This window comes from Rhodotorula graminis, assembly GCF_001329695.1.
Source record: "Rhodotorula graminis WP1 unplaced genomic scaffold RHOBAscaffold_4, whole genome shotgun sequence".
Taxonomy (NCBI): Eukaryota; Fungi; Basidiomycota; class Microbotryomycetes; order Sporidiobolales; family Sporidiobolaceae; genus Rhodotorula; species Rhodotorula graminis.
The window spans coordinates 1,192,570-1,206,484 of record NW_017264931.1 but is presented as its reverse complement, the minus strand read 5'-3'; the positions used below and the strand labels follow the sequence as shown (position 1 = coordinate 1,206,484).

General features: G+C 70.1%; 4 protein-coding genes across 4 annotated transcripts; 2 read left to right on the top strand and 2 right to left on the bottom strand.

Moving 5' to 3' along the window:
• Window positions 1-1,180: 1,180 nt before the first annotated feature.
• On the top strand, window positions 1,181-2,124 carry RHOBADRAFT_52542 (uncharacterized protein; the record flags this gene model as incomplete). Its single annotated transcript, XM_018416392.1, has 4 exons — window positions 1,181-1,246; window positions 1,309-1,557; window positions 1,624-1,767; window positions 1,852-2,124. 4 exons carry the CDS (start codon window positions 1,181-1,183, stop codon window positions 2,065-2,067), a joined length of 675 nt encoding a protein of 224 aa, XP_018272599.1. The 3' UTR covers window positions 2,068-2,124.
• Window positions 2,125-2,214: 90 nt separating this feature from the next.
• RHOBADRAFT_35184 (uncharacterized protein) lies at window positions 2,215-3,925 on the top strand. Its single transcript, XM_018413259.1, has 3 exons — window positions 2,215-3,167; window positions 3,248-3,566; window positions 3,704-3,925. The coding sequence occupies exons 1-3, from the start codon at window positions 2,245-2,247 to the stop codon at window positions 3,770-3,772; spliced, it is 1,311 nt and encodes a 436-aa protein (XP_018272598.1). The 5' UTR covers window positions 2,215-2,244; the 3' UTR covers window positions 3,773-3,925.
• A 3,289-nt stretch (window positions 3,926-7,214) lies between these two features.
• On the bottom strand, window positions 7,215-11,266 carry RHOBADRAFT_52540 (uncharacterized protein; the record flags this gene model as incomplete). The annotated part of the gene is made up of 12 exons (XM_018416391.1): window positions 7,215-8,125; window positions 8,204-8,388; window positions 8,451-8,523; window positions 8,588-8,816; window positions 8,883-8,947; window positions 9,005-9,062; window positions 9,135-9,309; window positions 9,407-9,845; window positions 9,912-10,486; window positions 10,560-10,632; window positions 10,706-10,752; window positions 10,820-11,266. The coding sequence occupies 12 exons, from the start codon at window positions 11,264-11,266 to the stop codon at window positions 7,372-7,374; spliced, it is 3,120 nt and encodes a 1,039-aa protein (XP_018272597.1). The 3' UTR covers window positions 7,215-7,371.
• Window positions 11,267-11,392: 126 nt separating this feature from the next.
• Window positions 11,393-13,912, bottom strand: RHOBADRAFT_52539 (uncharacterized protein). Its single transcript, XM_018416390.1, has 2 exons — window positions 12,368-13,912; window positions 11,393-12,296 (listed from the first exon to the last, which is right to left on the bottom strand). The coding sequence occupies exons 1-2, from the start codon at window positions 12,662-12,664 to the stop codon at window positions 11,697-11,699; spliced, it is 897 nt and encodes a 298-aa protein (XP_018272596.1). The 5' UTR covers window positions 12,665-13,912; the 3' UTR covers window positions 11,393-11,696.
• Window positions 13,913-13,915: the final 3 nt, after the last annotated feature.

Here is a 13,915-nt window from a genome sequence, read left to right as displayed (position 1 = left end):
CCACCCTCTGCGCCGCTACCGACGCCCGCCGAGGACGACTCGGGCGCGCTGGGCGAGCGCAAGCCGTTCCGAGGCTGGTCCGAATCGGGGACGCCCGGTCGCCGAATGGGGATCTTGGGCTCGTCGGTCTCGCCCTCGCCGTCACCGCCCTCGTCGCCGCGGTCCTCGTCGCGCAGAGAGACGCGGCCGCGCCGGCCGAGGGCGAGTGGAGCCGACGGGTGGAGGAAGCCGAGGTCGAGGAGCGGCGCCGAGGTCGTGAGGGTGCGGCGGCCGGTCGCAGGCGTGTCGAGGGTCGCCTGGGAGGTGGATGCGACGGGAACGGGTGGACGAGACGAGGGGCGGAGGGCGGTCGAGGCGCGAGAGAAGGCGCGCGAGGAGGCGCGCGAGGCGGCGAGGCCTGCGCGGGCTCGAACCGAGGCGGGGAGCATGTGCAGGTGCGGTGTGCGAGTAGGCTGCGAGGATCGTGCAACAGGAGAGAGGTGTGGCGGCCCGATGCGAGGTTAGGTCAGCCCTCAGGCAGAGAGGTGGATGTCGAGGATCGGGACAAGGGGCGCACCTGTCGGCGGTGTAGGGAGCTGTGGTTGTCGGTGTACGAGGTGCTGATGTGCTCTCGAGGCGGAACGAGCTGGTGGGAGAAGAGCGAGGGTGAGAGGATGCGACTGACGACGGACGACGACGACGAGGCCGGATCGCGCCTGTGCGACTCTCGCTCTCGACACGGCTGAGCTCTGCTTGACTCTAGAGCACATCCGCACGCTGTCCAACCTCGCCTCGCCCGCCCTCTACTCGTCGCCGCAACCTCTCCCTCGCACGCGACCCGCCCCGCCGCCGCCGCGTCACCACCTGCGCGCCCAACCGCGACCAGCTCACGCTGCAGCTCGCGAGTGGCCAGGCGACATGCTCCCCCGGTCTGCGAGCACTGCGCGGCCACAGCAGCTCGTCGCCCCGCTGCGTGTGCCCCGGCCCCCTCCTGGCCGCCTTGCTCGTCCGCGCCGGCGTCCTCGCTGTGTGTCCGCGGACGGGACGCACAGGGGTGCGACTGCCTCCTCCTGAGCGACCGATCGGATTGTCCGGCGGCCGCTCTGCGGTCCTTCAGCCGATCGTCGTCGTCGCTTCGCCTCTTTCCTCTCGCTCGCGCTCCGTCTCCCCTGCTGCGCCGGCTCCTCTGCGCTCCTGGTCAATGGCCGAGCCTAGCTCGTCAAGGCCCGAACTGGTCGACCCGCTTTCCGCAGAACTGCTCGATCTCGTGCGCCCAACTCCCTCTCTTCCTCCTCCCTCGTCCTGCGACTGAGGCCTCTCCCTTTGCAGGTTTGGCCGGCGGGCGACGACTGGGAGACGTTCGCGCAGACTGTGGAGACGATCGCCGACTACGGCGTCAGCCTGCACGCCCGGCGCGCGCACGAGATCCGCACGTGGGCCAGCGCGTGGACGAACCGCTACGTGCTGGCCGCGTGGCGCGAGCAGCAGGTGCGCCGCCACTCGGGCACCCTCGAGCGTCTGCGCTGGCTGTCCTTCTTCATGTGGGCTGTGCCAGAAGGGGACCTTAAGGAGCAACTGGTCCGTCGCCTCTCCCCCCTTGCCTCGCCCTCTTTCTCCCACCGTCGCTGATCCTCGCCCTTACAGCCGGCGTGGCAGTCCGTATTCCGGTGGACCGGCGCGATCAAGCGGGACGCGTGGGTGTGTGTCGAGCGGCGGCAAGCGGCGCTGGCAGCCGCAGCCGCGCCGGGACCGGCGGCGGTCCAAGCGGTGTCACCCCGGCACGAATCGGTGCGTTCCCCTCGCCCGGTCTCGTCTATCTCGACGTCATGGACGTCATGCAGCATACTGACCGTCCCTTGTGCGCGCCGACAGCCTGCGCCGATCGCTCCACCTGCCCGCCCCACCTTCTTCCTCCCGCCGCGCTACGAGGCGACGCCGGACGAGCTGGCGGCAGGCGCCACTGGCGCCATAGTCCTCCCCGACGGTACCAGGCATCCCTGTCGAGGCGTCCCGCTCGGCACGGCGCTGTTCGGTTCGAGCTGGCAGAGCCCGTATTGGCCGCAGCCACGTCACCTGGGCTTGCTGTAGCACTCTCCTCGCCTCTCTCCTCGCAGCGCTGTAACGCGGTACCTGTTCCGAGCCTCTCATTCCCCGCGAGAAAGGCGAAAGCGTTAGAGAAAAGGTGAGTCGCCGCTCGCGCCTCGCCGGCCTGCAGCTCTCCGCCCTCCATCTCTCCCCCTCCCCTCCCTCGCGCTCGCACCAGCTATGGCTGTCCTCCCGCCAGACAGCCTCGCGCTCATCGCGAGCCTGCTCCAGGCCGACCTCGCCGAGCTGCGCCAACAGCACGCCCGCCAGCCGCAAGCGGCTGCCGGTTCGGCGACGAGCGACGAGGACGACGCGCTCGCCCTCTACGAGCAGGAGCTCGCCGGACTCGTACAGGCCGACAAGGACGCGAAGCTCGCCCGCAGCCTCGCCGCCGCCGCCGCCACCGACGGCCCGCTCTTCCAGGCGCTCGCTCGCGAGGAGGAGGCCGCTCGCGAGGACCACCGCCTCGCGCTCCAGCTCTCGACCGAGGTCGACGACGATGGCGACGACGAGCCCATGCGGCAGGACTACTACTGCAGACCCGTCGCGCCCGTCGGCCCGCAGCACCAGCCCCGTCCTGTACCCGTCGCTTCGACCGAGTACTGCGGCGAGTGCATCGCCTGCACCGACACGTTCCTGTCGTCGTCTCTCGTGCACGTCCGGTGCAAGGACAACCACGCGTACTGCGGCGCGTGCCTCCACGATTTGTTCGTCGCGGCGACCAAGGACGAGTCGCTGTTCCCGCCGCGGTGCGACGGCGCCGAGATCCCGCTCGACCTCGTCAAGCGGTACCTGAGCCAGCAAGAACTGTTCGAGTACTCGCGCAAGGCAGCCGAGTTCAGCACGCCCAAGCGCCTGTACTGCGCCGTCGCCACCTGTTCGACCTTCCTCGGCGCCGCGTCGGGCCATCAGGTCGCCGTCAAATGCCCGACATGTCAGCGCTCGACGTGCGCAGGGTGCAAGGGCCCGTGGCACGGCCCGATCGCCGTGTGCGGCGCGAGCCCGGACGCCGACGCGGCGAGGGCGCTCGAGCGAGAGTTCCAGTTCAAGCAGTGCCCGAGCTGCAAGCGCGTCGTCGAGCTCGATTCGGGTTGCCACCACATGTGCGTCCAATACGTCTCCCTTCCTCTCCCGAGCGCCCTCCCTTGACCTGCGACTGACTCGTCGTCAACCTCGCACGCAGCTACTGCCGGTGCGGCCACGAGTTCTGCTACTTGTGCGCCGCCAAGTGGCAAGGAGGGCGGCAGACGTGCGATTGTCCGCTCTGGGAGGAGCGTCGGCTGCTCCACGCGCAGAACGAGGACCTCGGCGTCGCTCAAGCGGCCGCACCGGCGCAGGTCGTCCGGGCGGTCCGAGCGGCTGCAGTCGCGGCGCCCGTTCGCGCGCCAGTCGCGCCGCCTGCTGTTCCTCAAGTCGTCGATTGCGGTCACCGTCACGTGGTCAAGATCGAGGGCGCCGGCCGGTGCACCGAGTGCGCCGCCAACCTGCACCTCTTCCTCCTCGTGCGTCCCTCCCTTTCCTTCATCTCCGTCTTCTCCTGTCTCTCCTCCCTTCCGTCGACAAGCGTCCCCGTCGACGACTTTACTCGCCGACTCGCAGCCGTCCAACGCAACTGACGTCGCGTCCGCCCCGCCTGCAGCGCTGCAACGATTGTCGCGCCAACCTGTGCGTGCGCTGCCGCCGCAACCGCGCTCGAGTCGCAGCATGAGGGGCGTCAAGCTGTCGAGCAGGTGGGCGTCGGGGCGTGCAGAGTACGACGAGCGAGCTTGTAGTCGTCGGCGTGGACGAGCAGCGACTCGAGGGAGACGAGCGAGGTTTGGAATGCTTAGCGGCGCCTGAACAGCATGTGCGCCCGTGCCGGCTTTGACGAGAGCTTGTGCTCAGTTCTGCCGCAGCGAGAAAGGACCTCGTCGCCTTCGGAGCAAGCAGAGGGACAGCGCGAGCAGCTCGCGCACGCGACCGCGGGAGCGAGAGAAGCGAGCGCAGCAGGCGGCATGCTCGCGGAGCTCGGACAGCAAGGCTACGCGAGGTGGGCATTACAGTCGGCGGCCTCGTCGCTGGAGTGGGTGAAGCGCGAGGGTCGACAAGTGGGGAGAGCGAGCAGATGAGGAGGAGGCGAGCGGGCGGGTTGCTGCACCTCAACCAACCCTCGCCTGCTGCGAGTGTGCCCCAGATCGGGCTCGCAGAGCTCTGCACCCGCCCCTAACGCCAACCTCGACCGCCGACCACGAGCCGTCGCCGCGCAAGAGCGGACAGCCGGACACGCAGCTCCACCAGGTGCGCACTCCCACTCCCTCTCTGCCGGGGAGTACTAGCGTGCGTCGAGCTCACCAGGCGTCCACGCAACAGATCGGCAGCATGGCGACCTCGAGCGATGCGGTTGCGTCGACGTCGCGCTCCCCGCTCGACGCGCTCTCGCCCGACTCGGCTGCAACGCCGCGAGCAGCTGCAGGGCCGCCAGAGCCCGTGAGCGACGCGGCGAGCACAGCCGACCTCGAGCCGATCCCGACCCTGGCGTCCCTCCTCCTGTCGACGGCCGAGTCGCTCGCATCGCGCTCCACCTCGTCGTCGTCAACCTCGTCGGCCCCGACCGCGGCACCGGCACGTCCTGCAGTCGGCAAGCAGCCCGCCAAGGTGGCCTTCTCGCTCTCGACCTCGCCCCAGTCGCTCCTCAACCACCCGGCCGCACCGCCCTACCTCTCGTCGCTCCTCGCCCAACCCCTCTCGGCCCTCCAGTCCCTCCCTACCTCGCTCGCAACCCTGTCGACCTCGCTCGACAACGACCTGTCGTCCCTCGCCTTCACTCGTTACTCGTCCTTCCTCCTGTCGTACACGGCCGCCCAGTCCATCTCGACCTCGTTCACCACCTTGTCCGACTCGCTCTCGGCCCTCCTCGACTCGACCTCGGCCCTCGAGACGGCCGCGTCGTCGTTCGAGGCGCGCGTCCTCACGGTGCGCGAGAAGCGCGAGCGCATGGCGCGCGTCCGCGAGCGCGTCGAGGAGGTCGAGGAGCTCCTCGAGGCGCCGAGCGTCGTCGACGCGTGCGTCCGGGCGGGCCACTGGAGCGAGGCCATCGACGTCGCCGTCCGGCTTGAGGACCTGCACAAGCGCCTCGCCAAGATCATCTCGTCGGACCCGGACGGCGAGGGCGCCGGCGCGCTGCGCCTCGTCAACCGCGTCCGGGGCGAGGTCGGCGTCGCGCTCCTCAGCCTCCGAGCGCGCGTCCTCGAGAGCCTCCTCCAGCGCTCCCTCAAGCTCCCTGGCGCCGTGCGCGGCGTCGGCATCCTGCGCCGCATCGCCGAGCGAGGCGTCGGCGCCGGCGACGCCCACGAGGCGCTCGCCAAGCCCGCCGGCAAGCGCAAGGAGCTCGACGAGGACGCCCTGCGCGTCGTCTTCCTCGTCGCGCGGTGGCGGTGTCTCCGCACCGAGCTCGAGAGCGTCGAGGCGCAGATGGCGGCGAGCGGGATCCAGCTCGGCGGCGCCGAGCCGCCGCTCACGCACCAGGACGCGAGCGTCACGGTCGAGGAGAACGAGGAGCGCACGCGGTGGACCAAGCGCTGGATCGAGGTGTGGCGAGAAGTCGTCGGCGACACGGTCGGCATGTTCGCCGAGGTGTTCCTCGCGTCGTCGCACCTGAGCGGTGGCGCAAAGCTCAAGAGCGCCGGCGGCGACGACGGCGTCGACCTCGCCATCCCGTCCCACGCCCTCTCGCCTTCCGCACCCCTCCACCTCTTCCTCTCGACGTCGCTCAACTCGCTCGCGAGCGTCCTCACCCGCGCCATCGCCAGCCTCAGCTCGACGGCGTCCCTGTCCTCCCTCCTCACGCAGCTCACGTACTGCTCGCACTCGTTCGCGCGGTACGGCCTCGACTTTCGCGACTGGGTCCAACTGCGCGAGCGCATCGAGCTGCGCATCGGGCGCATCGTCGCCGCCGAGTGGGAGACGGCCGGCCGCAAGTGGGAGCGCGAGTGGCGCGACGGGTGGGAGAACTCGGGCGGGACGGGCACGACGGCGGCCAAGGCGAGACGAGCCGGGCGTGTCCCACTGTCGGACTGGCTCGTCGCACCCGAGGGCGTCACGTCGCTCCTTTCGACGCCGACCCCGGACGCCGCACGGACCTCGTCGACGACGCCCTCCTCCTGGCACCACCAGCCCTCGCCTATCCTCGCCCTCCTCCCTCCCATCGCCCGCTTCCTCAACGCCCACGCGACCGCCCTCAACGCCCTGCGCCTCATCCCGCCCGTCTCGCTCTACCTCCCGCTCCGGCGCGCACAAGCCGTCGAGCTCGACCGGGCGACCCAGGTCCTCGCCGCCTTCACCGACGCGTGGCTCGCCTCGCTCAACGCGACGCCGCTCCCGTCGCAGAGCGGCTTCGAGCACGGCGGCGCGAACGGCACGTCGCTCAGCGGCGAGGAGCAGACGCTCGTCGCCGAGCGCGACGCCGAGCGCCGCGTCGTCGCCTGCGCCATCGCGTGGTTCGGCCGCGCCGTCGTACCCTGGTGCGAGGGCGCGCTCGACGAGGGCGTGTACGCCGAGCTGGGCGCGACGGGGCGCAGGCCGGCCGAGGCGAGCGAGCGCGAGAAGGGCATTCGCGAGGCCGTCCGGCGGTGCGAGGCGCTCGTGGCGCGCATCGAGGGGCGGGAACTCGAGGTGGAGGACGCGCCTGTCGTCGTCAACGGCAAGGCCGGGTCGACAGGAGCGCCCCAGAGGGCCGAGCTCCCTGTTCTCGACGCGCCGACTCAACCTCGCCCATCCTCGCCCACTGCCGCCTCGCCCGTCACCGAGTCGTCCGACGAGCCCGTCTCGCTCGACCCTACGGTCCTCCTCAACGGCTCGGCCAAGCCTGTCGACTTTGCCGTTCCCGACCTCGTCGACCCTCCTCAGCCTTCTCTCGACGTCAACGGCAACGGTCCGAGCGTCAAGGACGAGGGCGACGATGCGCCGTACATGGTCGACGAGGTCGCTCCGCCTGCACCTCTGCCTGCCGACGAGAGCGAGGCGGTCGTCGACGAGAAGGCGATGCTCGCCGCCGAGGAGGAGTCGCACGCGCAAAACGGCCTTGACGCGAGCGAGATTCCCTAGAAGCGCGACTTGCAATCTATCTTTGCGGCTCTCTCTCTCTCTCTGCCTGATGGAACGAGAGCGTCGAGTAACGGAGAACAACAAGGACATCGGCGACGGACAGACAGAGCGACGCGACGACGACGAGGAAAACTGAAACTGCGGGTGCCCTTCTCTCCCTCGACCTCCCTCTCCCTCCCTCGACACCGTCGACCCTCTGCGACATCGTCGACCGTCTGCGAGAGCTCAGGGACGCGCCGACGTGTCGGTCGCGACGCTCGGCGTCTTGCCGTCCTGCGGCAGGCCGAGCGAGTCGGCAAAGTTCTGCCACTGCGCCCAGTCGAACAGCGACTCGGGCAGCATGGACGGCGTGCCGTCCGTCGCGAACCCGAACGGGTCGAACGACGCTGCGTCGCCCGTCCCGCCGAGGAAGCTCGACCCGCCGAGGCCGCCGAGCGCGTCGCTCGCGCTCGTTCCGCCGCCGACGGCGCCGGCGCGACTCGAGCCGCCGAAGCCGAGCGTCGAGCTCGCGCCCGAGGCCGGCGTCGATGCGCCGTCGAGCCCGATGCCAAAGTTGAGCGTCGGGTTGAAGCTGAGGTTGTCGAAGTTCGAGTCGGGGAAGGCGAACGAGAGGTCGGGAGGAGGATTGGGCGCGGGCGCGGCCGAGGTCGAGGCAGAGGGCAGTGCGTCGGTCGCGTCGGTCGCGTCGCCGTTGCCGGAGAAGGCCGGCTGCAGCGTCGCGAGGGTGCCTGCTGCCGCAGCCGGGGTGCTGGTGCTCGCGGTCGGAACCGCCGCCGCCTCGTCGGCCTTGTCGTTCTCGCCGGCGATGTGGGTCGAGCGCAAGCTCGAGGCGTACGGCGAGCCGGCGGTGCGAGGGCTTGGGCCCGTGGGCGACCCGGGCGAGGCGGACGAGCGGATGAGGCCCGACGGGTCGTTGACGCGGCGGTCGGTGACGAAGTACCCGCCGTCCTTCTTATAGCGCAGGTGCCAGTCTTGCTCTCTGTGTGCGCAAAGAGAGTCAGTTGAGGCGCTCGAGAGAGACGACTGGAAGAGAGAGAGAGAGAGGCGAGGGACGCACCGTTGCCGCACGCCGACGGTCGGGTTGAGCGTCGTGACGGCCGTCGTCCCACTCGACGCCGGCGACATGCCCTCTGCCGCTTCTGGCGCCCACCGAGCGACCGAGCACGCCGTGTGGTACAGGAGGTGGATGATCTCGGCGATCTTGGCGCGCAAGTAGCACTCGCCGTCGGGAACGACCAGGCGCTGCGCGAGGAGACAGGGGTCAGTCTCGCCTCGAAAATCTCAAAGAGGACGAGAGGGCGCACCTTAAGGCAGTCGCGGGCAAGTCGAAGCGTGCCGAGCGACACCGAGTCGCGGCGGCGAATGTGCGAGTGGTACCTGCGGTCGCTCGAAAAGAGTCGGCTCGGGTTCGGGCAGAAAAGAGAGAACGACGACGACGCACTGGATGAGGGAGCAGATGAAGAAGGCGTAGGTCCCTACGAACCAGCCCTCGAGGCACGACTCGTTCTTGTCGACCCACTCGATGGCGAGGCGCGCCTCGGTCTCGACGACGGACCACTGCTGCGTGCCGACCGACAGGGACGCGAAGCGCTCGGGCAGCTGGAACGAGATGCGCATGAACGGCCGAGTGACGAGGAAGCGGACGGGGACGTAAAGGAGGTGGAGGAAGCCTGCGCACGCCGCGAGAGGGTCAGGGGTCCGTGCGGGGGATGGCGAGCGTGAGAGAGGGGACGCACCCTGCTCGGGCGTCGACTTGTCGGGACCCTGGAACCGCAGCTCTTCTGGCAGACCGCGAACCCATCTGTGGCGCGAGAGCGAGTCAGTCTGCGTCCTCGAGAAGAAGAGGAGGGGGACGTACGCCGCGAGATCGTCGACGAGCGACTTGGCCTCCTTCTCGGTCAAGAGCATGATGCCGGCTGTGAATCGAGAGAGTATTAGTCTCGTCACAAACGGGCAGGGGTCGAGAGGAGAGGATGAGGAGGACGTACTTGGCGAGTACACGGCCTTGAGAATCCGGCCAAGGAGGATCGAGAGCGAGATGAGGGCGCTGTTGAACAGGTACGGTCGCCGCTCCGAGTCGAACTCGAGGTTGGGCCGGATGTCGAACACCGAGGGGAGCATCGTGTCGCAGTCGGCGAGGTCGATCATCATGGGCTGGCCGTACTGCGAGCGGGCACGACGAGAGGGTCAGGGTCCCTGCACGTGCACGAGCACGACGACGACGACGACGAGAGACATAGTGAGAGAGAGGGGGACGCACAATGGCGGCGATCCACCGGTCGGCGATCAAGCACCCTCCCCAAACCCTCCTCCTCAGCTCGGTGTGGTCGGCCTCGCTCTGCTCCTTGCGCTCGCTGCCGAGCTTGCGGTGGAGGCCCAAGTCCTGCGCCATACGGATCGCAAGGCCAAGGACGTTCCACGTCTTGCTCGCGGCCGTGCCCTTCTCGAGCTCCATCGAGAACGAGTAGATGAGGAGCGCCTGGATGTTGGGAATGGTCGAGTTGTCGAGCATGTCCTCGTCGCGCAGGTGCGAGCGGATCGTCGACTTGATCGTGCGCAGGATGGACGGCGCGACGTGGTGCGACAGGGCAGAGACGGCGCAGATCGTGTTGAACAGGAGCGGGATCGGGCGTTCCGAGCCGAGGAAGTCGGCTTTGGCGAGGATCGGAAAGTGGTTCGAGTGCGTCGTGAAAAAGTAGCTGCGAAGAGACAGATGTGAGCGGTCGGGTGCGCAGAAGAGATTGGGAGAGACGAGGGCGACGCACTTGATGAGCTTCTCGGCGTCCGAGTGCTCGATGCCCTGGATGGCGACCGGCTCGCCGCCCTGGGTCGGGTCGCCGTCGCCCGCCGAGATGACCCGGATGAAGCCGTCGCCAATCTCGTTGACGCTGAGCTTCTGCGAGTACTTGAAGTCGACCGGGATCATGCGCTCGGTCGGGAACGTCGACGTCGAGTGCATGAGGTGCGAGATGGACGTGTAGCCGACGATGCGCGGCTCCTTGCGCGGTCCACTCGGCTGCTGCGAGTCGGGCGACGACGCCGAGCGGTTGTACGCGTCGATCGGGAAGATCTGCTGCTTGGGCACGTTGTGCCCGCCGCCGCCGCCACCGGCGCTGCCAGACGGGATGCCGCTCGGGCCTGCGACAGCGTTGGCGCTCGCCGACAACGTCGGTGACGGGACGGGCGGCGTGTCGTCGACGCGCGCCTGCTGCCGAGCGAGCGTCGCCGACGTGGCCGCCGTCGGGAGCGCGACCGCCGCTGCGGCCGCCGACGCGCTCGCCTTGACCGCCTCCTCCTTCTCGCGCTGCTTCTTGAACCGCGTCTCGGATATGGGCAGGAACTGGCGGCAGAGGAAGAGCTCGTCAGGACGGCTCGAACGAGGGGCCCGGCCGAGAGAGAGAGAGAGGACGCACCCAGGTGCAGTCGAGCCGGTGCTTCTGGCAGTAGGTGCACAGCTTCTCCTCGTGATCTGGCAACGGGTTGCACCTGCGCAGACTCGAGAATGTCAGCCCCGTTGTCTGGACCTCTTGGCCTCGTGACTGCGAGGGCGGGGACGCACCGGATCTTCTTGCGCCGGCAGACGTCGCACGCTCGCGGGATCTTGGGCTGCGGGCGAGAGGGCACAAGAGTCAGGTTACCGGGTCTGAGAGGGAGGAACGAGGGAGGGGCGCACCTTTTTGGCCTTGTGCGACTCGGCGCCGTCGTCGTGGACCGACACGAGGCCCGAGTTCTTGCGCTTGGAGGACGCGCTCGCGCCGGCCGCCTCCTCCGAGCTGTCACGCGTGGCCATGCTGGGCAGAGTCGAGCTGGCGGACGCCGGGGTCGAGTGGGCGAGCCAGGGCGGCTGGTGGGGAGAGGCGGACGACGAGGGCGAAGGGTCGGACCCGGCGGCGGCAGCGAGGGCGCTCATCGAGGCAAACGCCTGCTGACTCTGTCCACCGAGCTGGCCGAGCATGCGGTACCGCAGCGAGGGGAGCGGTGCGGGGCCTCCTCCTTGGTGGAAAGACGATGAGGGCGGCGGGCTGCTCGCGTCCTCTGCGGCCGACGAGGCTGCGACGAGGGACGGGAGGGCGGGGAACGCGAGCGAGTCGGGCTCTTGCTGCCCTGCGTCGTGCGCCATGGGCTGACGACGAGGGTGCGGGGCGGTGATTCGAGGTCAACGACTTGCCGGCCGTGCCGAAGCTCTCTCTCTCGACTCGCGGGCACGCTTCCGCTCTCTCACTCTCGCGGGCGAACAAGGGCAGGCATGCTTCAGAAAGGCGGTGGGTTACAGCGACGAAGGCTTTGGATGATAGCTCGAGAGGGAGGGAGGATGAAAGGAGGAGCGGCCGACGGGGGGGAGGGACGACGAGGAAAGCGACGCAGGACACACAACGATGTTCCTCCCGTCGAGACGACAACGACGACGGCGACGAGGGAGGTGGGGCTTTTGGGGAGGGAGGGAGGAGGGTACCGGAGGCTTGCGAGCGCGACGACGATGCAAAGGGAGGAGAGAAAAGAGGGGGCGAGAACAGGTACGAGGGGAGGGGCGAGGCCGACGACGACGGGGCTCAGTGCGTGCCGAAGAACCTCGACGAGTCCTGCGTCACGTCCTTGCCGTACGACGAGCCGTACAGCTGCTGCTGCTGCTGGCCGACGCCGGCGCCGGGCGCGCCGTACGCCTGGGCGCCGTAGCGAGCCGCGCCGCCAAACGCCTGCTGGCCCTGGCCCTGCTGCCCCTGCTGGAGCTGCTGCGCCTGGACGGCGGGCGAGCCGGCCGCGCCGGGCTGGCCCTGCTGGCCGGGCTGCTGCGGCTGGCCGCCCTGCTGCTGCTGCGGCGCGCCCGGGTAGCGCTGCTGCTGCTGCTGGGGCTGCTGCTGCTGCTGAGGCTGCTGCTGGTAGTTGCCGTAGAACTGCGACTGGAGCGCGGCGTAGTTGGGCGGGACCTGGTACCCGTACGCGCCATAGGCCTGGTACGGGTTGTAGTAGGGCATGCCGCCGTAGAACGAGTGCTGCGCCGGGAGCTGCTGCTGCTGCTGCTGCTGGGCCTGGGCCGCACCGGGAGCGGGCGACGCCTGCGACGCCTGCGCCGACGCGGCCGAGTCCTCCGGGCGGCTCGGGAGCGGCGACGGCGCCTGGTTGGCGAACTGGCCGTACGCGTCGTAGAAGCCCTGCACAACGTGACACGGACAGTCAGTCGACGCTCAGAAAGGGGCCAAGAGAGAGAGGCGAGGGGACGCACCATCGAGCGCATGCTGTCCTGGCCGTACAGCGACGAGTAGTCGGTCTGCTGGGCGCCGAACGCCTGGCCCGGGGCCTGCTGCTGCGGGATCGAGTTGAAGGCGGCGTACGGGCTCTGGACCTGGTGCTGCTGCTGCTGGGCGGCGGGCGCCGGCGAGTGCGACGCCGGCTGCTGGAAGTACGGGCTCGAGACGGCCTGCTGCGCCGGCGTGACGGCCTCGGCGGGCTTGAAGGCGGCGTACGCCGACTGGTCGTCGGGCTGCTGCTGCTGCTGGAACTGCTGGTACGGCGACGGCATGGTCGGGTACCGCTGCGAGAAGGCCGACGACGCCTGGCCCGGGAACAGGTTCGACTGGGCCGACGGCGCCTGCGAGAAGGCCGTCTGGACGGCCTGCTCCTGCTGGAACGGCTGCTGCTGGTACTGCTGGTACTGCTGCTGGACCTGCGGCTGGGCCTGCTGAGGCTGGGCCTGGGCCTGCTGCTGCGGCTGCTGCTGCTGCTGCTGCTGCTGCTGCTGGGGGACCTGCTGCGGCTGCTGCTGCTGCTGGTACGCGGCCGAAGCGTCGGTCGACTGCTGCTGAGGGGCGGCGGCCTGCTCGGGCTGCGACTCCTGCTGCTTGGCGCCGTCGAGGAGGTCGAGCGAGCCGAACTGGAGGCCGACGCGGTCGACGGCGCTCGCGGCACCCTGGCCGGGAAGGACGACGGCCTCCTGCTGGAGGCGCTTAGGCGGGAGGCCCGGCGGGCCGGCACCGAGGAACTTGTCCTGCGCCGGCTGCTGCTGCGCCGGGGCGGCGGCCTGCGGCTGCTGGGCCGACGCGGCGGGAGCGGCCGAGGCCGTCACGTCGATCGGGCCGGCGGTCGCGATGTCGTTGGGCGGGAGGTGGGCGTCGACCTCGCGCTTGAAGGCGGCGTCGTGCTCGGTCGACGGCTTGGCGGCGACGATCGAGTCGGCCCAGCCCTCGCCGACAGCAAGGGGCGCAGGCGACGACGCGGCGGCCGGGGTCGAGCCCCACGGGTCGTACGCCGGCTGGGCGGGCGCGGTGGTCTCGGCCGACGTCGAGCTCGGGAGCGAGATGGTCGGCGCGGCGGCGTCCTCGACGGCGGCCGGCGCCGACGTGTCCTCCGAGGCGGCGGCCGGCTCGGGCGCGGCCTCGACGGCGGCGGGAGCGGGGGCGGAGGCGGCAGGGGAAGGGGCGGAAGGAGCAGGGGCAGGGATGGGGGCGGGAGCCGGCTTGGGCGGCGAGACCGGGCGCGCGATCGAGGCCCACGAGCGAGTCGAGCCCGGGGCGATGGTGCGCGACGCCGGCTTGGACGCCTCGGCCTGCGAGGCGGCAGGAGCGGCGGCGGCCTCGTCCGACTTGGGCGCGTCGTCTGCCGCAGGAGCGGCGGGCGCCTCGGGCGACTCGGGCGCGGCGGCGGTCTGGTCGGCCCACGACGCCGGGGTCGACGAGCTGGTCGGGTCGGACGAGGCGGCGTCGGCGACGGGCTTGCCCCAGACGCCGGTCGGGGTCGGCGCCGGAAGAGCTGGTCGGCGTGACGCTGTTGACGT